The sequence below is a fragment of the Siphateles boraxobius genome, unplaced genomic scaffold (assembly GCF_051911475.1).
Source record: "Siphateles boraxobius isolate OS27281-9 unplaced genomic scaffold, OSU_SipBor_1 22, whole genome shotgun sequence".
Lineage (NCBI taxonomy): Eukaryota > Metazoa > Chordata > Actinopteri > Cypriniformes > Leuciscidae > Siphateles > Siphateles boraxobius.
In genome coordinates this window covers 22160906-22185000 of record NW_027508833.1, presented here as the reverse complement: position 1 = coordinate 22185000, position 24095 = coordinate 22160906, and the positions used below count along the sequence as shown (strand labels likewise).

Here is a 24095-nt window from a genome sequence, read left to right as displayed (position 1 = left end):
CAGGGTATTTTTCCTTAAAGACCAAGTTGAAATATAATTAGTCTATGTGGCTTTTGGTTGACTTTAGGCAATGTGGCGAAGGACGGCCGAGGGACGTGAGAGAGCGGTGCGAATCGCACCACCGGCCTCGCGCCGTTCTCTCTCGTCCCCTCGGCCGTCCTTCGCCACAGGCAATATAAAACAATTAGCACTTTTCATCTTTTTCTGTCCAAGAATCACTCTATCAGTGACATGTCACAGGACTGTCTGTGTACTGTAAAATACAAATGGCTGAAGACCATCCAATCAGATTGGAGCTTGTCATTTTGGACAACTATTTTTGTGTGAACTATGAACTATAGTGTTATTTTAGTATTATCAGAGAATGTCTAATAGAAGAGAATTGGCACCGTCTGGTTACTTCCGGTTTCTGGCTGCAGTAACACGTCTCTGTCCATGGAGTCTTCTGAGTCCCCCAGAAATTCACTTTTCTGAATTTCTGGGGGACTCAGAAATTCAGGGGGGGGGGGGGGGGGGGGATTTTTTTTAAATAAAAAAAGGATTTTTTATTTTTTTAAAAATCCGTTCAAAAATGTGATGACATCACATAATAGCAGAATGCTAGCGTAACCTGTAAGAAATCGAAAGGACATAAGTACTCGTTCATTCGACTTTTGGACTATAATCTATATTGAACTTGCGGGATCAACAATAAAATCTACGTTGATTCAACGACAAGCAGGAGAAAGAGATACATTTAGCCGTCCAGCTCCATAGACTCACCTCCAGTGGAATTCTAATGGAACTGCAACCAAGATGATACAATTGGGCTAATAGGAAGTGCCAAGGCTCTCTGTTAGACGGGCTCTGGTATGATTTATATGTTACTGTAGCATTTATTAGTACTTTGAGTTAGCTTTCATTTTATATTTAGTTGTAACATTTTTGTATTGTGCCTTTTGTCACCATTATTAGTTTAAAAAAAATCTATTTAGCTTTAAATTTATTTTTTATTTTTTAGTACTGAAACATTTTTATGTCAGTTAGTTGCCAAGGCAACATAATATAACTTTTTTTTTTTTAATTAAGTTTAAGTTTTTCATCTTATACTTTATTTACTTTTTACTTAGCTTTATTTTCGTATAATGAGGGGTCTGTAGATGTGCCGTCTGAGGCTGAGACTATCGTTGATTCAACATTACACAGTACTGTAAAATTATAAAGTACTTTCTAGTCTCATGTTTTCAACTCTTTTGAAAATCAAGGATTGTCCTTTAGTCAGTGGATACAGACTCATGCCATATGTGCAGCGCATGTTTTCTATGCTCTGCTCAATATGGCTGAGAGATACAGATGTATTGCTCAGCTCTTTTACATCACTAAATAGGACTGAATGGAAACGTTCATGGACCAGATCCCACAGAGAAAGCAACGCTGTCCATCACATAACAATGACACCCTTGTCAGAGTTTGTCCCAGACAGTGGGTGGTTGCATGTGGGACAGAACATCTCAGGGTCTGGGCTGCAGCCTCTAGGTTTGTTTACATGGCTCTTGTGGGCCTGTTATTCCAGTGTCCTACAGATGGCACGCGGCCCGCACTGTCAAAGACAGGAAAGATAGCCTTCAGCAAGGATACCCAGACCTTTTTCATCTGGACTTGACAGCATGCTTTGCTATGGGGCTGTTGTGTAATTTTCATTTTGGAGTTTTCATACCATGTGGACTTGATTAAAATAGAGATGTATTGTAACAGTTTTGACATTGACATCCTCTCTGCTAAGTGTAGAGTACAGGGTTTTACAGCCTGCCTGAGACAAAGAGTGTCTGTGTTCTTATTCACAGAGAGAGCGATCCCTTTTGATCAGCTGATGTTCGAGCACCTCCACAAATGGGGTCAGAGGAGACAGGAAGTGAAGTTCTACCTGCGGCACGAAGAGTCCCTCATTGCAAACTTTTCTCAAGGTGCGTAAAAGTGACGCAAGCCTGGGCACGACCACGACAGGGTATTTTGTTGAGTGCATGTTTTCTATTACCATTCAAAACTTAGTGGTTCTAAACATGCTTTTATTGTTTCGAAATAAGTCTCTCATGCTCACTAAGGTTGCAATTATTTGATTAATATTGTGAAATAATATTACGATTTAATATTATTGTTGTCTAATTGAATATATTTTAAAATTTAATTTATTCCTGGGATGGTAAAGCTGAATTTTCAGCATTTTTACTCAGTCACATGATCCTTCAGAAATCATTCTAATATGCTGAGTTGATGCTCAGGAAACATTTCTTATTATTATCAATCTTGAAAACAGTTGTGCTGCTTAATATTTTTGTGAAAATCGTGATGCATTTCTTTGAGGATTCTCTGCTGAATAAAAGTTCAAAAGGACAGGATTTATTTGAACTAATAATCTTTTGTAATGTTATAAAAATCTTTATAACATTAAAGATGTCACTTTTAATTATTTAATGAGTCCTTGCTGAATAAAATTATCAATTTGTTTAAAACAAATCTTTCTGACCCCAAACTTTTAAACAGTAGTTTATACTAATATCAAACTATTATATCAAATACGGTCTATTTGGCCATGATTGTGTCAAGTTTCGCAGCATTATTGATTTCCGGACAGACAAGTTATATGTTGCCTGGCATAAATATAAGATTTAGCTTTAGAAGTTATCAGATACTTGTTTAATTATATTACTTATCTGTAGCTTAAGCTAAATTTATAAATGGGACTCGCTATGTGATCAGTGAATAATTTCAATCAACCAAGTTGTCACAGTTATGTTCATCTGTCCTGTTGTTTATCTTGTTTTTATTAGTCACATGTCTTCCTTGTTCAGTTTTCCCGCTCCTCGTTAGTCTTCAGTTGTAGCACCTGTGTCTAGTAATTATCATCATTTGTAACACCTGTCCTTCATTCTATCATCGTTGTCTGTGTTAGTATTTATTTTCCCTCTGTTCATCTAATCCTTGTCCGATCTACTTTGTACTATTTGAGTGAGAATACTCAACCTGTCTGCAGAGAAGAGAAGAGCAGTTGTTGAAAGAGGGAGGGAAAGTTATTTTGACTAAAGATGAGATTACACATGAATAAAAATAAAGTATGTGCACGGATAAATCATTTGTAATACATACTGCAATATTCCATAAAAACTGAAAAAAAGGGAATTGTCAAGTTTGATTTCATGGTGACTTTAACTACAAGACATTTATGTTTGTGATGAATAACTTTCTATTAAATCTAGTGTTGACTCTGATCAAACTCTGATTTTTTCAGTTCTTTTAAGTGAGAGTCCTGTCAGCTATGGGCTTTGCAGAGTTTTGCCTCTGCAGTTACGTAACTAATCCTCTTTGCGTGCAATTGGTCTCCCGCCGCCTTGCGCTCATTTCTGCACCTGAGACAGACCACAGTTCCATCAGACAAGAGACGGCGATGGTCCGAAGGATGAATTACCGTAACAGAGCAATACAGACTTTGAGTTTTAATATGGGAGAAAGCATCATTATTAATGTTGCTCATACATAGGGTAAGGATTTGAACTAGGGTTGGATGAGATCAAAATAATATGACATTTCAATATTTGGCATTTCTCCAATATGAAAAATACAGGAATTTTCACCAAATTGCTTGAAGCTCTATTTGGAAATAATTAATCATTCTTGAATGCTTGGAGTGATTTTGTAGGTGTCACGGTGCAGGCAAGGTGACGTCATACACGTGTGTATTACGTGTTCGGTCTATAGGCGCCTAGTGTTTATTTATTGAAGTGACATTGCCAACTACCGGCCTGGCATGCATAATACAGCGTTTTTATTCGTATTCGCCAAGCGGCAACCTCCCTGTCTCTCTCTTGAAACCAACACGGAAGTGAATAAAACTGCAATTTATCGCCTGGCCGCTTGAGGCTGGCAGCAAAAGTGCCCATTTTCGTTTACCCGGGAGTGACGCACTGTGACACGCTTCCAAGATGGCGACGGGCGACTCCGCCCACTTTAGGCTTCAAAAACGCTCTTCAGAAACCTACGGGTGACGTCATGGACACTACGTCCATATTTTTTTACAGTCTATGGTATTCGCTGATCCTTGTGAACAGGGATCGTTTTGACAACATTGTTTTCTGTACTCAAACATTATGAAAAGCGCAAAGGAAATATATTTCCATTTTTAGTACATCGTTGTTGTGTGAACATATCCTCAAGTACATGGCTAAATCAGGAACCAAAGAGGACTCAATAATTGAACATATTGAAATATTGAACATAATCAATTAACCAATGAGTAGCAATAGAAAGCAACTAGCAACTGGAACAAAGGGAACAGGAATTAGACACTGGAAGGAAACATTGGAAACGAAGAAAAAAAGAGTCCACAAATAGAACGTAACCTTTACAAGTCTTTTCATCTGCATAGAAAACTACTCGGTTACTCACGTAACCTCAGTTCCCTGAGTTAGGGAACGAGTATTGCGTAGCTATACGCAGTGGGGAAACTCCTTTTCCTCGATTTACTGAAGCCTTTATGTAAAGCGCATTTGCAGCTGCACAGCTAGAACATGAGCGTCTGGCTCGCTCATAGGCTGCGCTGCGGCAACTGCACATCCAATGGCGCAGGCGCCTCTGACGTGCAACCAATGAGATCACTCTGCGTCATACACGTCAGAGCCCGCCAAGGGGGCGTGACCTCAGTCTATAATAGTCCCCGAATTCGCCATTATAGCAGGTTTAACGACTGAAGCGACAACTTGCCATGTTACTATAGTGCGGCTGGCTACGCAATACTCGTTCCCTAACTCAGGGAACTGAGGTTACGTGAGTAACCGAGTAGTTCCCTTTCGAACGGTCACTTCGTATTGCGTAGCTATACGCAGTGGGGACGCCATGCAAAACGCCGCACTGAGTAACTGGCTGCCACTGCAACTCAGGCCCCTGAGCATACAGAACAAGCCATAACCGCATAATTATGTATAAATAGACCAGACACCGTCAGGTCTAAAATAGTACACATCAGTTAGAAATAACCCAACATACTACACCAATGAACCCAGACACTGTCGGGGTTATTGGTATATGAACATATAACCAGTCAAGTGGGTTTATATATGAAATTATAACCGGCCAAAGCAGGTTTTATATATGTATGGAATATAACCGGCAAAAGCGGGTTTTATATATGTCATATAACCGGCCAAAGCGGGTTTTATATATATGTAAATATAACCGGCAACAGCGGGTTTATGCATGAATACAACCAGCCAGCAGCGGGTTTTATATATATATGTGAATTTGATAGTGCACAGTAATATATGACAAGACCAGCCACCGACGGGTCTTAATCATACCGAAAGCACCTTCGCCTGCAGGCAAGGCACTTCCCTATTATAGAAACTCATAAATGTGGAAGGCGAGGACCAGCCGGCCGCATCACAAATATCACTAATGGGAATGCCAGATGACCAAGCCCATGACGAGACATACCTCTGGTCGTATGGGCCTTGATACCTATAGGGCAAACTTGACCCGCTGCGGAATAAGCCATAGAAATAGCATCCACTATCCATCTAGACAGTCTTTGCTTAGTGACTGGATCCCCCTTGGATCTACCACCAAAGCAGACAAAAAGCTGTTCTGATTGTCTAAAAGACGCAGAAAGCTCCCGATAGATTCTCAGCGCTCAGACAGGGCAGAGAAGATTAACCTCTCCATCCTCTGCAGAAGGAGGGAGGGCTGATAATGTCACCACCTGTGCTCTGAACAGTGTTGAGAGCACTTTAGGAACGTAACCATGTCTGGGCTTGAGGATGACTCTGGAGTCATCTGGACCCAACTCCAAACATGCAGGGCTCACAGAGAGCGCCTGCAGATCTCCCACTCGTTTGATAGATGCCAACGCCATAAGGAGAGCGGTCTTCAGCGAGAGGGTTTTTAGATCAACCGATTGGAGCGGTTCGAAAGGCGGACCTTTCAGAGCCCCCAGGACCGTGGAGAGGTCCAGAGGCGGCACAGACGGAGGCCTGGAGGGGTTCATTCTCCTCGCACCTTTCAGGAATCTTACGACCAGGTCGTTTCTTCCCAGTGACTGGCCAGCCGTCAGAACATGATGTGCTGCTATGGCTGCCACATACACTTTGAGCGTGGACGGGGAGCAACCCGCGTCCAGCAGCTCCTGTAAGAATGAGTGAACCACTGATATCACACATGACTCTGGGTCAGCCTGATTTTTCGAGCACCAGCTGGAAAAACCTGAGCATTTTGAAGCATACAGGCGCCGAGTCGACGGGGCCCTGGCTTCAGATATAGTGCTTAAAACCTTCTCAGGAAGGTCCTTGGGTACCCGTTGAGGGGCCAAACATGAAGGGCCCATAAATCGGGTCTCGGATGCCACAATGTCCCGTTCACCTGTGTGAGGAGGTCTTTCCTCAGTGGGACAGGCCATGGGATTGTGTCCGATAACTGAACTAGTTCCGGGAACCACGATCTGGTTTTCCAGAGAGGGGCCACCAGAAGGACTGGGCACCCGCTCTCTCTGACCCGTTTGATGACTTGTGGAATCATCGAGACGGGGGGGGGAAAGGCATAAAAGGGACGTTTGGGCCAGACATGGGCCAGCGCGTCCCTGTTCTTCGAGAAGAACAATTTGCAGTGGGTGTTGATTCTCGAGGCGAAAAGGTCGATTTCGGCCTCGCCAAACACCTTCCATATTAGACTGACCGTCTGTGGGTTCAGGGACCACTCGCCGAGGGGAGTGTTGTCCCATGAAAGCATATTCGCGCCCACATTCTGGACGCCCGGGATATGCGCTGCTCTCAGAGAGCTCAGGTTGGTTTGTGCCCATATAGAGGAGGTCTCTCGCCATCGCATGCAGGTTCCCTGACCTGATGCCCCCCTGGCGATTCATGTAGGCCACCACTGACGTATTGTCTGTGCGGACTAAGACGTAGTGACCTCTGAGGTTCGACAGAAATGCCTTCAGGGCCAACCCAACTGCTTTCATCTCCAGACAGTTGATATTTAAGCTCTGCTCCGTGCTCGACCAGAGGCCGGATGCAGGCATGCCCTCGTGCAGCGCTCCCCAACCCAGGTTGGACGCATCTGTAAGAACCACTTTCCTCCTGGAAATTGTTCCCATTGTCACCCCCTCGTGGTGCCAGTTCTGAGCCCGCCAGGGAATCAGGGTTCTTAAACAACCGTGATTCACCATAACGCGCAAGCTGCCTGACTGCCATGCATGAGTTGGCACACAGCGTTTCAGCCAATGCTGCATCGGGCGCATGCGCAGTAATCCCATGCGGAGTACTGGCGATGCTGCTGCCATGAGACCAAGCAGTTTCTGAAATTTCTTCAGTGGCGCGCGCTCGCGCAATCTGAAAGTGCCTGCAAGCGCTCGCACCGAGAGCGCGCGCTCTGTGTGAGTCACGCTGTCATAGCTCTCGAGTCTAAAACTGTGCCCAGAAAGATCATGCTCTGGCTGGGGGTTAGTTTGCTTTTTGAAACATTGATTGTGAAACCCAGGCATTTTAGATGGCCGAGAATCAAATCCCTGTGAGCTAATAGCTCGATTCTCGACTGTGCCCGCACCAGCCAGTCGTCGAGATAATTTAACATGCGCACTCCCTGAAATCTCAGAGGAGAAAGCGCTGCATCCATACACTTCGTGAATGTACGGGGTGCCAACGATAGACCGATCGGCAGAACGGTGTATTGATAAGCCCGGCCCTCGAAGGCGAATCTCAAGAATGGCCTGTGACGAGGATTTATTTGAATGTGAAAGTAAGCATCTTTCAGATCCATTGTGACAAACCAATCCCCCGGGCGCACTTGCGCGAGGATATGTTTGATAGTTAACAATTTGAACGGCCGTCTCATGAGAGCTTTGTTCAAATGTCTCAAATCTAGAATGGGTCTGAGACCGCCGTCTTTTTTCGGAATCAGAAAATAGCGGCTGTAAAAACCCATATTTTTTAGCGCGGGGGGGACTAATTCTATCGCCCCTTTTGCTAATAGATTTTGTACTTCGGTGCGAAGCACGTGACCCACGTTGCTTCTCACCGAAGTCTCGAGAACCGCCTGAAATTCCGGGGGTCTGCGAGCGAATTGGAGCGAGTAACCTCGCTTTATAGTGTTTATGACCCAACTCGACACATCGGGGATGGCTTGCCAGGCTAGAACCCGTGTGGCTAGGGCTTGACACACTGATTGGGGCTGGTCGCCTAACGTAGGGGGACCTGATACCCTTATATTGTGATTTGTGCACACATTGAGTATTGGACTGACTGTACAAGCATTTGCGTGTGGGGAAGTCAGTGTTACAACAGGGGAGGGGCCACCTAGTGAAGGGGGACCGTGAACCCATATATTGTGATTTGTGCACACATTGAATGTTGGACTGACTGCACAAGCATTTGCGTGTGGGGAAGTCAGTGTTACAACAGGGGAGGGACCGCCTAGTGAAGGGGAACCGTGAACCCATGTGTTGTGCTTGTGAAACTGATAGCTAACATTTTGAACGGCCGTCTCATGAGAGCTTTGTTCAAATGTCTCAGATCTAGAGTGGGTCTGAGGCCGCCGTCATTTTTCGGAATTAGAAAATAGCGGCTGTAAAAACCCGTATGTTTTAGCTCAGGGGGGACTAATTCTATCACCCCTTTTGCTAATGAATTCTGTACATCGGTGCGAAGCATGTGACCCACGTTGCTTCTCACCGAAGTCTCGAGAACCGCCTGAAACTTTGGGGGTCTGCGAGCGAATTGGAGCGAGTTGCCTCGCTTTATAGCGTTTATAACTCAACTCGACACATCGGGGATAGCTTGCCAGGCTATAACCCGTGTGGCTAGGGCTTGACACACTGATTGGGACGGGCCGCCTAACATAGGGGGACCTGATGCCCTTATATTGTGATTTTTGCACACATTGAGTGTTGGACTGACTGTACAAGCATTTGCGCGTGGGGAAGTCAGTGTTACAACAGGGGAGGGGCCGCCTAGTGAAGGGGGACCGTGAACCCATATATTGTGATTTGTGCACACATTGAATGTTGGACTGACTGCACAAGCATTTGCGTGTGGGGAAGTCAGTGTTAAAACAGGGGAGGGGCCGCCTAGTGAAGGGGGACCGTGAACCCATATATTGTGATTTGTGCACACATTGAATGTTGGACTGACTGCACAAGCATTTGCGTGTGGGGAAGTCAGTGTTACAACAAGGGAGGGGCCGCCTAGTGAAGGGGGACCGTGAACCCATGTGTTGTGCTCGTGTGCTTTATTTGGGTCGCCGTGAAAACGGCGTTTGTTTGCAAAGACGCGCTCACTGCTGTGGGCCTGTTTACAATAATAAAATCCCCAGCCGCCTGAACTGTACAGGGGGCTGTGGGAAGTTTTGCTGGCTTCTTTGAGGGTGGTCCGGCAAGCGCGGGACACGTGCCCTCTCTTTCCTTTGCGTGCTAGGACGGCTTTGGCGGGAAGCGTTCGGCATCAGCCGCAGGGCGGGGCTGAGAGGCCTGTTTCGCGGGCTTTGCTGGTCGGCGCCAGCTAGCACGGTTAGTTCCACTCGAGCTCGAGGTCCGCGACGGCCTGTGTTAGGATCCGAAGCATTTCAGCGTCGGAGTTAGTCCTGCCTCGCTGGGTCCGCCGAAAGAGACGAGGCCCGCCACGTGGTGGTGGGGGGGCGCTGATCTCCCTCGAACGGGACCGGAGATGACTGAGCTGGAGTGAGTGAAGCACGCGGGGACGTGGCCGGCGTGCATTCACAAACGTCCGTGCTCTCTGGATGCCGTTGGCTGCGGCGCTTCTTCTTCCTCGGCTGAAGTAGGGCCGGAGAAGGGAGCGCGGGTGATGCGGCGCCGCCGTCTCGAGAGAGAGCTAACGTTAGCCGAGTTCGCAGCACGGAGATAGGCATGCACGCGCAGGCCGCACATCCGCCGACAGAGAGTGCATTCTCTGCGTGGTAGAGTCCCAGGCATGAAATGCAGCTCGCGTGTTCGTAGGCCTCGCATAACACGAGGCATATGGAACAACGCTGATACAGATATAAACACATAATAAACAGATATTGAAAAGGATATCGCCGGATAGCCACAGGAGAGACGGCGTCAGGAGAAACACGGTTGAGATGTGTAGTCTGCTGAACTGTAGCTCGCTCAGGCTGAAGGCTTGTTCGACGGCGAAGGCTCAATAAATGGTCAGAGACGTGAAGTTTGTCGCTGAAGGAGTAAAATCTGCTATAATGGCGAATTCGGGGACTATTATAGACTGAGGTCACGCCCCCTTGGCGGGCTCTGACGTGTATGACGCAGAGTGATCTCATTGGTTGCACGTCAGAGGCGCCTGCGCCATTGGATGTGCAGTTGCCGCAGCGCAGCCTATGAGCGAGCCAGACGCTCATGTTCTAGCTGTGCAGCTGCAAATGCGCTTTACATAAAGGCTTCAGTAAATCGAGGAAAAGGAGTTTCCCCACTGCGTATAGCTACGCAATACGAAGTGACCGTTCGAAAGGGAACTGGAAAAACACTCAAAATGATCAAATGAAATTTAATCATTTTGGGTGCAAACCATCCTTAAAGACTGATTTTTATAAATAAAATAAGAAATATATTGTAATAATGTTACTGTAGAATAAAACACGTTTAATTAAATGTAATAAAATATTGTAATATTTTTTAGTACAACTGTAAAACTACAATACTAATATTTACATTATAATTTCTTCATTCTCAAACCATCAAGCTTTTATTTCATTTCATTATTTTTTTATTTATTTTTATTTTTTATAACAATGCACAAAACCCACACTTTAGCCACCTTGTAGTAACGCCCTGGCAACATTGTGGCAGTAAGTTTTGCATGAAAAGCAGCACTCGCATGTGAAAATGTATAAATCTTGTTCATCGTATCACCATATTCTAAATTAGTCTGTGAGAGCAGAGGGCGGTCAGTGGGATTGTGTACAGACCTATCTGAGGCGGTGCGGTCCAAGAAGGTCTAGGTATTTCCAAAGCCTCTGACAGGATTACACATAATAACACAGCCCTGGATTTAGAGAATTAAGCCCCTGCTTATTTATAGATGGCAGAGCTGAGAGTGCTGGCTGGTGAAACAAAGACTCACAAAAGAGAAATGACTGGAGGTTGGTAAACGTAGTCAAACAACCTACAGTCTCGGCAAAGAGTAATCAGGGTTAATATGCCAGCCAAAATCCCACTGTTGGATCACATGCTCATTAGATGGAAAGGTATCCTTTTCCTTCCTTTTTCAGCTATACGTATGAGCGATGTTTTATTATTTAAATGTTTTGTTGATATTAAAATGCCCCCTGTCAAGTAGCACTATATATGCTTGCCCACAGCTGGTAGTTTTTGCACTCTGCAACCGTTTCGACTTTGTTCAAGTGCACGGGTGATGTAATCTTGTTTTATTCCCAGCAGGAAGTCAGACTTCAGATCAGGCCGACAGGAAGAGCCGGGGGAACTCGGACAAGCCCTGCGAGAATGGGGTATGTTCACATTCACGCTGTTCTCAGTCTCACGTCCCTTCTGTGCTGTTTAAGGCTCGAGTGAGGGCTACTCACTGATGCTTTACATAATTACGGTGACATTGTCTAGCCAAAACACAAGTTGGGCACTTAAGTGAGCAATGCTCTCAGAGGTCTCTCTCTGTGCATTACATATGTGTTTCTCTGTAGTGTTCATGTTTCAAGCCATAAAAGCACTCTTTTGATGTAAATCTGCATTAGTATTTTCTTTTTTTGGAGTGAAAGAATAAAAACTATTTTAAAAAGCTAATGGACCTTACATCTGTTGCCCTTTTTTGAGCAAATTATATACTAATTTGTGCATGTGCTTTCTTCGATCGTGTACAGTTGACGTGATTATGAATTTTGAATGCATTATCTGTTGTCATATTATCCTGGATGTTGAAAGCACAGGCATTTCACTGCATACTGTAATAGACTTTCACCCTTTACATGACATGTGCTCATTATAAAATGTAATTATGAGAAACTTTAAAAACTAGTCTTTAATTTACATTTACTCAACACTAATATGACACTGATATACATTTACAAGTGCTATTATAATAGCTAGAAGGGCAAGATTTTTTGTAAATGTTGGTCTTCTCTCATACAGCTACATATGGTTTTAGAACAGTCTTATTTTAGTATTATTTATATACTATTATAGTTTTTATTAATTTTATTCATGTTTTTATGGTCTTTGGCTTTTTTTTAATTGTAGTACTTCAACCATTTTATTTTATTTCTAATTTTCGTTTGTTTTTTATTTCATATTTTTACCTATATTGATATTTTAATGGTTCATAATCTGAAACATTTCCAATAGTTTTAGTTTTAGTTTCAGTTAAAGTCGCCATGAAATCAAAATTGACCCGATTTACTTGGTTAGCGCACATTACTCTTGTGGTGAACAATTAGTCCGTGCAAGTTCATTACTGAAAAAAATGAAAAATAATTCTACTCTGAATGGCGTTCCCTCTCTGATGACATCAGTTTGATGGCTTGGTTTAAATATCGTTAACCACTCCCCTCCAACCATCAGTCTGCTATGAGGGATGGAGAGGAGGTGCGCTAAAATAAAATCCTACCCTCTATTGAATATTCTGTTTCACTTGGAAATACATCACAACACTGCAATAAAGTGGGTTGCAACTTCCAGTTCACGAGGACTTTAACAATAACAACACTGCCTCAGAAGATTTGGAACAGAGTGTATGAAAGTGTAGGCTAAAGAAAGTTGTTCAGTTTTGGAACAGTTGAGTAAAAGCTGACAGAATTTACATTTTTGGCTGAACTGTTCCTTTTAGGAATCAGTTCTGACTGTTGCCATTCAATTATGGTCTGCATGAGAGGCTCCAGTTGGAAGTTAGAAGTTGAAAGCTTCGCAGCAGGGATCTTGTGTGCAATGTGCTGATAAGCTCCAGTCCCACACCACAGTCATTTGCAGCGGATTGGTTCACGTGGCGGACACAGGAAGTGTTAGAGAAACAGAATACATAGGTCTCCCTGTTTCCAAAAGAGCACTCGACTACATAACGCTACCTAGTTTCCGTTTGCTTGGAATTCGACTCCATATGCCTCTTTGATACTGATAATGCTTTTAAAAAAGAGGTGTTCTTTTTTTCCGAGCTTAAAAACGCACATCTACATTCCTCTCTAAATATCCATGTCAGTATTTTAAAGATGCCCTTAAAGTCTTGGTTTTTTTTTCGGGTTAACTAGAGTAGGTTTTCACGCTTGAATGTTCAGAAAACGCATTATTTTTCATATATTTTTTAAATTGTTGCAGTACCTCTCTTCCCCGTCTCTCTGTAGCGCTTTGTTTTTGTTCCTGTCTCTATGAAGCCCCACCTTCCAAATAGTGCAATGTGCTCTAATTGGTCAGCTGGACCAGTGAGTTGTGATTGGTCAACTGCTTTGAGCGTGTTTTAGAAATGTCACGCCCCTATCCATAACCACGACTTTCAACTTCCCAGGTATAAATACTAACATCTAAATATGGCAACAACACAACTATACCATGCCTCAAAACTTTTTTATTTTCGTATGCCTTAAGCGAATATTGTGATGTGTTCGTTCAAGAAAAAACGACTACAATCGAAGCGTCTCAGGGAGTTCGGAAACAGTGCTTACTGATATAGACGATAACTCATTTTGGAGTGAACTTTGTGCTTGTAACTTTGCACACATTTTTCATGCTCAAACAGCATCATTACACACAGAAGGAAATGTAAAAATGCATGATAGTTCCTCTTTAAGAAAAAGGAAATGGATGTATGTAGTATGTATAATCCAGATATCCAGATTGCTTAACATTCCACAAGGCTGTAATCATAAAACGCTTAAAGGCACACAGCTATTGAACAGTTGGTCATTGGGAGCTTCCCAGCATCACCGGTTATGTTATAAATGAGTGACACACTCACTGCGGCATCCTGATATGCGGCCCTCCCCACGTCCCATAATGCAGCTGTTATTAGAGATAATCCAGGCAGCGGGGATTCTCTTTCAGGCAGTATCATATGATGATATTTTAATTACATCCGGCCAATAAACTTTAGGACTTCTGAACTCCTGCGCTGGCCTGATTGTATACTCTTACTCTAAAACTGTCAGCGTAATATGCAAGTCTGCAAGTGTGCTCCACTTTAAACCAGGTCAAAGGGCCAGAAGACAAAATATATAGCTGCATGTTCAGCACACCAAAAATCTCTCCCTCCCCTTGATAATACAAACGAGCAGCTGAGAATGACTGTGTACATTGTACATTTGACAATCATGTATTATCTTGATATAGTCTGATTCTGTTTCTTTGAGTGTCAGAATTACATCAGACTTTATTCAGGATGTCATTTGCACATGTCAACAGCATGTAAACCACATATTTGGCATTGCTTGCTTCTATTTGCAGAGAGCTAAGATGGATGTACACTACCGTTCAAATGTTTTGGATTGGTATGATTTTTAAAGTTTTTTTCAGGATTCTTTGATGAATAGAAATGTTTTATGCTTTTTAATTTTAGATAACCCAGCCGCAAATGGCATCTTACAACAAAACGAACTGTGGTTGGTCTCTTTTACATTTACTTGAGGTTCATCTCTGACTGACTAAGTGTGTGATTTTCGGCCAGAATAAGCTGCAATCTGGACAAGACTTTTATTCTGTTAGTTAAAAGTCTGGCTATGCAGGAATATAAAAAGATCTTTCATCAGACACGTTGTTGTTTTTCTGGCTTGGTTTTAAGCTTTGTCTCTGAGCTCACAGACCTTGCCCCACTCTAATATGCCTATCATTGACCTTCACTCTCTCCTTTTCTGCCTTTAGATGCTCCTGTAACGTTCCCTGTGATGATCCCATTTCGTTTGCGCTGTGCTTCCTGCACCAAGCAGATAAAACTTTATTAGATAATCAAAATTCACCGTAAAATGCGATTAGGAGTTCTGCAGGAATGCAAATGCTTTGTCCGTAGAGATGAATGCTTAGCCTTTGAAAAGTTCCCAAAGATCTGTGCATGTTGTCCCTAAGGGTGCTCTGCATAGTCATGAAAGAGCAATGTGTTTCTGCCTAAATGCAGCAGAAAAAATAAACGAATGCTGTGAATTAAAGTGTCATTGCATTTGAGGACAGCATTATGAGCATGTTCTAAGTGTGTGTTCACACTTGGCAGGTTTGTACTCTGGTGCGATTGCTCTTTTAGTGCGATTCATTTGAATTCAGTGTGAAGGCTGCCATCCGAACACTGGTGTGCTCCAAACAAGTGGACCAAGACCCCTAAGCGAACCAAGATTAAGGGTGTGTTCACACTTGTAGTTCGGTTCTAGTGAGTCTTTTGCTCCGAAACAAAAAGATAGGCTACATTTAGTTCTGCTTATCTTAGCGTTCGCACACTTTCAATTTTAAGATCGAACCTAAAGATACAATACAAAAAAGGCTTTTATGACGTATGTTCTGCAAAGGAACTGGACGAACATCCAAAACAATGCTGTGTGCTTGGCTAAATGCAGAATATGTGCGTACATATGGCATTTACAACTTGTGATGAGCTTATAATAAGTGTAAAGGAGTCAAAACAGTGGCAGGAATCCCTCCGTCACACACACAAACAAAGATCCGCTGCAAGGAGACGCAGTTTTGATACCTGTACCAAACTGTGAATGGCAACGTGCTTGAGCATTCTGTCGCATATTGTGACATCCTTTCCTGTTTTTTGTTTGTTTAGATGTCTTTGGTCCGTGTTGCATTCACATTTCAGTCGAACTGCACCAGAGTTTGTTTGGAAGAGGACCCAGACCCATTGTTTGATGCGCACCAGGGTTTCGGGTGGAAATGTTCACACTTATTCAAATTAACCGCACTGAGCAATAGTAGGGTTTGTTTTAATCGAACCAAACATGCTTAGTGTGAACACACCCAAAATGTAACTTTTTTTGGGTCCATAAAGAAAACTAAGAGAATCGTACAAGTGTGAACACAACTTAATTTTCATTGGATGCTTGTCATGTAGCTAAGTTGTGACCCAAAACAGAACTGAAATCATATAAATTTGAACAAAAATTCCTCAAACTAAAGTTGATTTATGTAATTATGCACAATTATATGCTTTGTTGCATGTTATGCTTTGCATTTAAAATTACAGCTTTCAATAACCCTATATCAGAGCAGACCTGCAACCCAATTTTGGTCATAACCTGCCCATTGATACAACCACTTATTTAGTGGTCACTTTTATCTAGAACAAATCACAGTGCATCAACTGTAGGAACAGTCCCACTACTGAAACCTTAGATGCTTTGTTCAAAACAATTATTATGCATCTTATGGATTGCACATTTTTGTGCGGTTGTTGTCTTCCAAACGTCTGTTTTCACAGAACAAAATCATTGCTCTAAAGAACATGGTTGTCTGATGCATATTGTTCTGTGTGTACGCTGAAGTTGAGAGCACAGATTTTGGCCTGTGGCTCTGGCTGTGTTTTTCAGCATATGGACATATGAAGGTCAGGCAAGACGAGTGACCGTGGTCAGTAAGAGCTATTAAAATACTGAGTGAGCTAAATGGCTTGCTCAGCGTTATTATAGCACTTATCGACTGTGCCCATTTCTGTCCAAGATACCTCATCCTACTAGTACAAAAACTGTCTTGTTAAATTGCTTGTCACTGTTGGAATACTAATATGGATTTGCCACATTACCCACATCATCACATCCTGCTGAAAGACATGCATTTTTAAAATGTTGCATTTTAACCCATTGTTGTTTTCTTATTGAGACAGCATTTTAATTTTAATGGCAAAAACGTTATTACAAAATATGCACCTTTGTGATATGTAGGCCTATGCATGACATTAAATTGAATGTGTACCATTATATGTATTTTTTGAAGTAAGAATAGTGCCCCTCTTGGAGGAGGAAAATGTAGCATGGTGTCAATGTATGGCACTTTATGTAAGTTAAATTGACGTGTATTCTTGTTAAATATCCATTTCATCCACATCCTCTTGTGCACTACAATGCATGGCGTATTTTTAAGCACATGTTGTGTCGCAAAGCTGCAAAAATTATTGTCAGATTATCTGTAGAGTCACGCATCTGGGAGTAAGTGAGTACGGGGCAGCTGTGGCGCAGCACGGGCAGTCTGACAGCGGTGCTCCCGGGAGAGGAGGGGTGTCTCTCTCTCTCTCTGTGTGTGTGCGTGCACTGACTGATGTCCGCTTCGCGAACGAATCTTTTTTTTTTGAACCGCCTGACTCGGATCATTTGAACCGAATAGCATTGCTCTGGTAAATTACCTGTAAAATAAATTATTGGCGGTAGAAAATTGAAGTAGGCCTAGATGCCATGTTGAAATCATAAACTTAAATACAATGTATTTTTGAAAGTTGCAGCGATTAGTTCAGAATTGAATTGAATCATTTAAGCAAAACGATTCGCTGAAGTTAATCAGAATTTTTCTCCTAGTTTTTGCTTTTTTGAACATGAACAACATCAGTTAATTTTTTTTTAACAGTAACATGTTTTGGTTTTTACCTCATACCCCAACTTAATCATCACCCCATTACACCATGCACCAGCACAGTGGAGTATCTCTTAGTTTTGTCTAGCCAATCTGCTTGGAGTCCAGTAGCATCTGTTAAAATTAACATCCGTTGGTAGGTCAGGACCATTTTTAAGAGTTGCATGGAGATGTTTGGAGGTATTTCCAAAAGTAAGTGTTCGAATAGTTTTTAAGTTTGTTTCAAATAATTAAATGAGACCACATTTTCCCTCTCATAAACCTTTATGAGAGGTTCTTAGATAACCTCTCATAAAGGTTATCTAAGAACCATATTCCTTTATTAGCCCACTGTATCAAGCAGAAAGGCCTCTTATCTATTCGTAATTTAGTGTTGTGCCAAATTGAGGCTCTAATTGTTAGCAACGGGGTTTGTTTTGAATGTTTGCGATACAATTTCACCTGATAAATTGTTAAATTCAGTTGTGAATTGTTAAACCAGATTAGGCTACTGCGCCTGAACCCATCCGGGAGTAATGTCAAACGTCACTGCCATCCGGCAATGATTCAGTCAGAATCTTTACATTTGAATTTAAAGTAGGCTACTTTATTGGCATTATTGTGTTTACATACAATATTTCTAAAGCATTGTAGGCTTAAAAATCTAATCATAGAATAAACGGCCTATATTCTATATATATATATATATATATATATATATATATGTGTGTGTAAATAAAGGTTAGCCTATATTGTTATAACAATAACAATATTAAAGAAAGAAATTAATAAAATAAAAAATAGGCCTAGGGCCTAGGCTATGATATTAAATAGACTCGTATCAAGAAAATATAAAGAAAAAAAACTAATAAATGTGATGATCTTTGATTATATTGATCAAAACAGTAGGCCTAGGCTAGTTTGTTTCTGAGCTGTAAAGGTGATGATGTTGAGAATTGTTTAAATGAATCGCTTAGACCGGGTTTGTGAATTTGTTCAACCGATTCCTTGAAAAGATTCGACTCAAAAGAACAATTGATTCAGGAATCAGACATCACTACTGCAGTCTACTCCGGGCAGGAGAAACACGCACACACATTAAGAGCAAGAGTGCTTGCACGTCAAAATTGAGCCTGGGGAGGAAAAAAAACTTACGCAGTCTCCATCATCACAGATTCACGTTAACATTTTACAAAGGTCACGCCTTTCTTTCCAAAATATTAGTGTTTAATGTAGCCTACTGTAATTGCTCATCAGAGTCACGAGACTTAACTATGTATAGTAAGCAAAAACACGTAAAGTCAGCCGCGCGGAGTGGGGATGACAGCCTGACTCATCGCTAATGTGCTGGGCGACTTCACTCCTGCTTTTTGGAGAGAGGATTGCGGCTGTGTTAGTGTGACTCTGGGGTCTCATAACGAGCACAACACCGCAGATACTACAGCTGCACTGCATCCGTCCACACAGTGCCGATGCTTTTCTCGGAAACGCGCACCTGACTGCTAGAAATGGAGTGGAACCACGTCGAGACTGTGCAGGAATTCACTGCTGAAGGACAATGCAGCAAAATTAAGGTCCGATCATGCAGAATAACCTGGGACTCTCACCAGGTAATTTCCGCGCCCCCTTTTTAAAGTGTATTCTTAAGCTTTGGTCTGTGTAGCATTGATTTGGGAAGCACAGAACCGGTTTACTCAAATTTCAGACTGTTAGTTTGTTGGAAGAAGGATTGACCAGTTGTGACAAGTGTCAAAGTGTTGGATAATTGCCTACTTTGTTGTAGTTACATGAGCTGATCGATCACAGCAGTATGTAGCATATGTAAAGTGAAGGGATGCTCTCGCCTTACCTGACATAGGCTAATAATTGGGTATTTATGACATGACTTTTCAGACAGTGAGTGTCGAAATGCTGTAGTTCATCTACAATTAAAACTTTAAACGGCATTTTTCTAATATATTATGTATAATTATTAGGCTATAAATGCAGTTTTTGTGATCTCATATTTGTGGAGTGACTATCGAACAATTTCTCTAAGCTTAAAAAAGGTAGAAATGGCACAAAAATGCAAAACAAGACAAAAACCCTTAAAATATAGCCTACTCTTGGTCTTATACATATAAAAGCTAAAAACTACTAAAATTTTAATGTTGGGAAAAAAGTGATTGTAGAGTGCCACAGAAATGGGATAGAGGTAAAACTAATATGGAAAATTATATTTTATGATTTCTCCTATTAGCTTATATCAGGCAAAATATTTGAATATTGAATGTCATCTTTTGCAATTGCAGCCATTTTGTATTTGAAATATCAAAGCTCATTATCACTATTTTTAGAATAATCATCACTTTTCCCTATAGCTACCATACTGGGGAAATGCTTCATATAATAATTTATGGTTTATAATTTGCATGGTTTTTTTTATATCGGCAATGCACCAACATTGAACATTTAGATAAAATATAATATAATGTATATTTAGATAAAATATGTATTCTGAATACATTTTGCTTTGGCAATATATGCATATTACCTGCCACAAAGAAAATTGTTGACATGACAAAATTTGTTGCAAAATAAATAAATCTTTCCATCTTTAACTTTTCTCTCGCATCTCTCAATCACATGCTGCTGATGATGGGCCCTTTGTGAATGTATGATTATGTGATAAAAATTGTGCTATTTGTCAACTATCCATTTACAGGTTTGCCAGAATTCTCTCTCTGTAGTAATTGTGATTATCTAAGTGTGATGAATTAAAGCTTTTGGTACAAACTGTCATTTTCAGGAGTTGCCATGTCAGACCTCTAAAAGAGCATTGGTGAGAATTGTTCTTGTGTCAGGAGGAACTAAAAGTACTCTAATTATGGCTCATTTGTCAGGCGAGATATGAATAGCAGTGGCTGCGGGCAGGCGATGACCTAATGGACTATGTCATATTATGTGAAAAAGGGTAAAAAGGAGAGGTAAAGAGAGATTAGATAATATTGTTGTAGATAAATGTAATTTAATATGCTTTAGTCACAAAATCACTAATTTTGCTGTAAGGTATTTTAAAACATTCCTCATGCTTCAGTTTATGCAGGGTGGGTTGATAATGTAATAGGTGAGTGTGTTTAATACTTTGTGAGCGATCTAATCCTAAAAAGAGGTTCTGTTCCATCAGAAGCACCAGGTGCTCACCAACACCAGAATGGCCCCAGGGGTGACCTCATTTTCTGTGGCTAGTACCACATTTCAGGCGAAATCCTTTCAAAGAGGAGACATCCAAGATTCCAAAAACGTCACTCCCTGATTTAATTTAGATTTTTCCATGAAAGAATGTTTCCCTGAATGTTTGTATGGCAGAGAAAGCCTTTGTTTTTTTGATGGTAGATTATTTGTAATGTTGCATGACTCTTTGCTCAGTCTTTCCCAGTATGTCCTTATAGGCTACATTTAATCAAGTAATTAATCACATGGTATTTACAGCTCATGGTGATTGGCTTCAACTTGATGCAGTGCTGAGCGCCAATCTGCAAAAATGGCTCATTTCAAATCACCTGCATTATTCAGTCAGTCAACGGCCATTGAGATGAATGTGAATATTAACAGACAGCTTTTTCCTATTAGACACCAGTGCAGTTGACTATCAGAGTTGAGTATTTCTGCTTTATCTGACAGCACAGAGACCTCTAGGAGGATATATAGTGCCGGTTCTAGCCAGCCCTAATTTGAACATAGATTTGCCACATTTACTTTTCTTAAACAAATCTCAGTGATGCCTCAATGGGATCATTTAGATAGATGTACCCTCCACAGATAAATGAGGTTTTCGCAGTACTGCTCTGACTCACTGGGCTCTGTCAGATGTTTTAGTCATTATAAGTATAACGTGTGCAGTGAGCCAGTTATGGGAATTGAGAGAAGCCAATGACTCAATTATTTTGAACGTGTGCAATACTGATATGTCAGACATAAAGACTATCCCGGTTTTGTTTATGAAATTTAGAAATATGCAAATAAATAGACTCTTGTTAATTGTTCTTTTGAGTGTCGCTGTATACATTTGTGTTTTGAGGGTGCCTATATTGTTAAATATGAGTGAATGAATGTTATTGTGTGTATATAAGTGAGTTTACACAATTGCAGGACATGGCATAACTGTAAGCATCCTGTTCAGTCTCTCTAGACATTTCCTCGTGATTTTATGGTGATTTATATATTTTTTGATTGTACCAGTTGAGTTGTTGTTGTTTACTGCTGATATTTATTTTGCTCAATGCCACACAGCTGTCTACCCTGCTGAAATCAACAGCTTGGACCAGTTTAAATTCTAAACTTGTTTTAGATGGACAATGGTGGTCAGTTGCTGGCACAAACTAGTATGAAAATGCAAAAAACATATATGGTAATTTAAGGTCCCTACCAGCTGTACCTGCCTAGCTCGTCTGAGATGCTTTACATGACAACTATTTGCTAAAAACGGGGTTTTGCATACAGACAACAACATTGTCAAAACTATCCCTATTCACACGGTTCCGGGAAAATGACTAAAAACGCTGTATTATGCATGCCAGGCCAGTAGTTGGCGATGTCACTTTTACTATGCACCTACACTAACCTACAATAACACTAAACTTTTCTAACAAATTTGCGTTTTGTAGTTTATACGGACACGATACTGGAATCATTTTCAAAAACTTGCACTTTGAAATCCGTTTTCAGAAGTTTGCATTTTCAGGCCCCCAAAATACTGTCGTCTTTAAAAAGGACAGCCAAAATGCTTTTTTTTTGTTGTTGAAAACGGTGTTGTGTAAACGGCCCCTAGGCCAGACATACAGAACAGCACCAGTATAAAATTAATCTAAAAATAAATAAAATGAAATTGTATTATATTGTAACCCTTTGATTGAATTTATTTTAGATATTGCCTAGTTGAGAATGCCTTTGAATACCTAAGAAAACATTGTATTTGATTTTAACTAGTTATAAACCAATATAATAATTAAGCAGACAATATTTGGCCTATTTATGTATTAGTTTCTGTTTTCTAATATTATTGAGTAAATCAAAGTAAATATTGGTTTGTATTTTTTTTATAATTTCAGCAATTTTGTGTACACCTCACTTGTCACCATTAATTTGTATTACATATATTGTGAGAGATGAATATCAGCATTGGGTAATATACAGTCTGTTGACTACTAATTTGAAACTAATTTGATTCTAAAGATGGCTGATCATTTTTATTTTATTGGAAATATTTCATTAAAAAACAAAATGTAGTTTTTGTTTTGTTTGAACAAGGGAAGTTTAGCCTGTTTGTTTGCAAAACTGATTTTACGTTACTTTGTGTGTGTGTGTGTGTGTGTGTGCGTGTATGTAGGTGGGGAATCCACGTGTGGAGTTAACGCTGTCAGAGCTGCAGGAGATGGCAATGCGACAGCAACAGCAGATCGAAACACAGCAACAAATGCTGATAGCTAAGGTAGGATCCACCATATGAAGCCTCTTATCTCTTTATTTATTCATTTGTCTACAATCTTTTTCCTCTTCTTGTGTCTGGACTGTTCAATTGAAAAGAAATGGCCTTGTCCTGTCCCAAACAAGTCCAGTTTTACTTAGGATAAGATATGCATCTTTTATTTTAGAGTCATTTTCAGATCTGTTAATGGTGCTCTGTTGGTCTGCTGACTTCTGCTTATTAAAACGAAGACCCCTGTGGTTCGCCATAAGCAGGTGTACATGCATGCATAAGGGGCAATGTGAACACATGGTCATATCATCTGGGGAGTGCATGAACTGTCATGTTTGATTAATTGTACTAGCCTGGTTCCATGCGGCCATGTCAGGAATTTTCTAAAAGCCTGAATGATTTGCATTTTAAATGTGCAGCTAGTGCACTTGAGCCTGACGTCATTCGGTTAATTCGGCTGTTTTGATATTGTGTTTTGAGAATTGTTTGTCTCTGTGATGGAGATATTGTCTTGAGGTCAGCGTGTGATGGTTGAATATCACACTTAGGTTAGCACTGGAGAGAATATGCGTGTTGCATACATGGTCGCAAAGTTATTTTCCTTAAAAAACAACAGGAAAGAGACTCTGTTCACATAGGAAATTACATCAGCATGGAACCGCAGCTGTCAGGAAGAGGGTTGACGTTAAGACCACTGGAGATTGAGTGTGGATGGCATGTACGTGTACTCGTGAAGGTGTAGTCAGTTCCCGGGGGAAAAATTACCAGAATGCTTGGGAAATCGCAGACAAGAGGGCCTAGCTATGTTCTCTGAAGTATAATGGACTGTGTATTTCATGAAAAAGTATCAAGAAGCCATCAAGTTAACTCACCCGTTGTAAGGTAAACAAATGCATGTCTGTTTAAAACTTTTCAGGTAGAGGTGGTTGTTGAATTGCTAATTTATTTATTGCATTTTTATTGGTTTTATATTGCTAATACAAATTGTTTGTGAATAGATAATGCAGATTTGAGGCAATTTTCAACATGTCAGACAACTTTAAACATTGTATAGAGATAAAAACAAAAATAAATGAAAGAATACAAAAAAAGTGCATGAATATTTCAAACAAACATGTTGTATATAACTAAAGGTATTATCCCTGTGGTTAA

At 41.1% G+C, this 24095-nt stretch overlaps 1 protein-coding gene across 12 annotated transcripts in view; it reads left to right on the top strand.

Moving 5' to 3' along the window:
* ppp1r13ba (protein phosphatase 1, regulatory subunit 13Ba) overlaps positions 1 to 24095 on the top strand; it is a 51768-nt gene that overhangs the window by 16881 nt on the left and 10792 nt on the right. For 3 of the 12 annotated variants that reach the window (XM_077239076.1, XM_077239069.1, XM_077239072.1), the window contains 3 exons: positions 1824 to 1943; positions 11405 to 11472; positions 22854 to 22955. In XM_077239076.1, the coding sequence (XP_077095191.1) occupies positions 1824 to 1943; positions 11405 to 11472; positions 22854 to 22955 (290 nt within the window). Of the gene's footprint in view, positions 1 to 1823; positions 1944 to 11076; positions 11212 to 11401; positions 11473 to 18549; positions 19096 to 22853; positions 22956 to 24095 lie in introns of those variants that run through there. The other 9 variants (XM_077239074.1, XM_077239070.1, XM_077239068.1 and 6 more) reach the window with 7 other exon arrangements.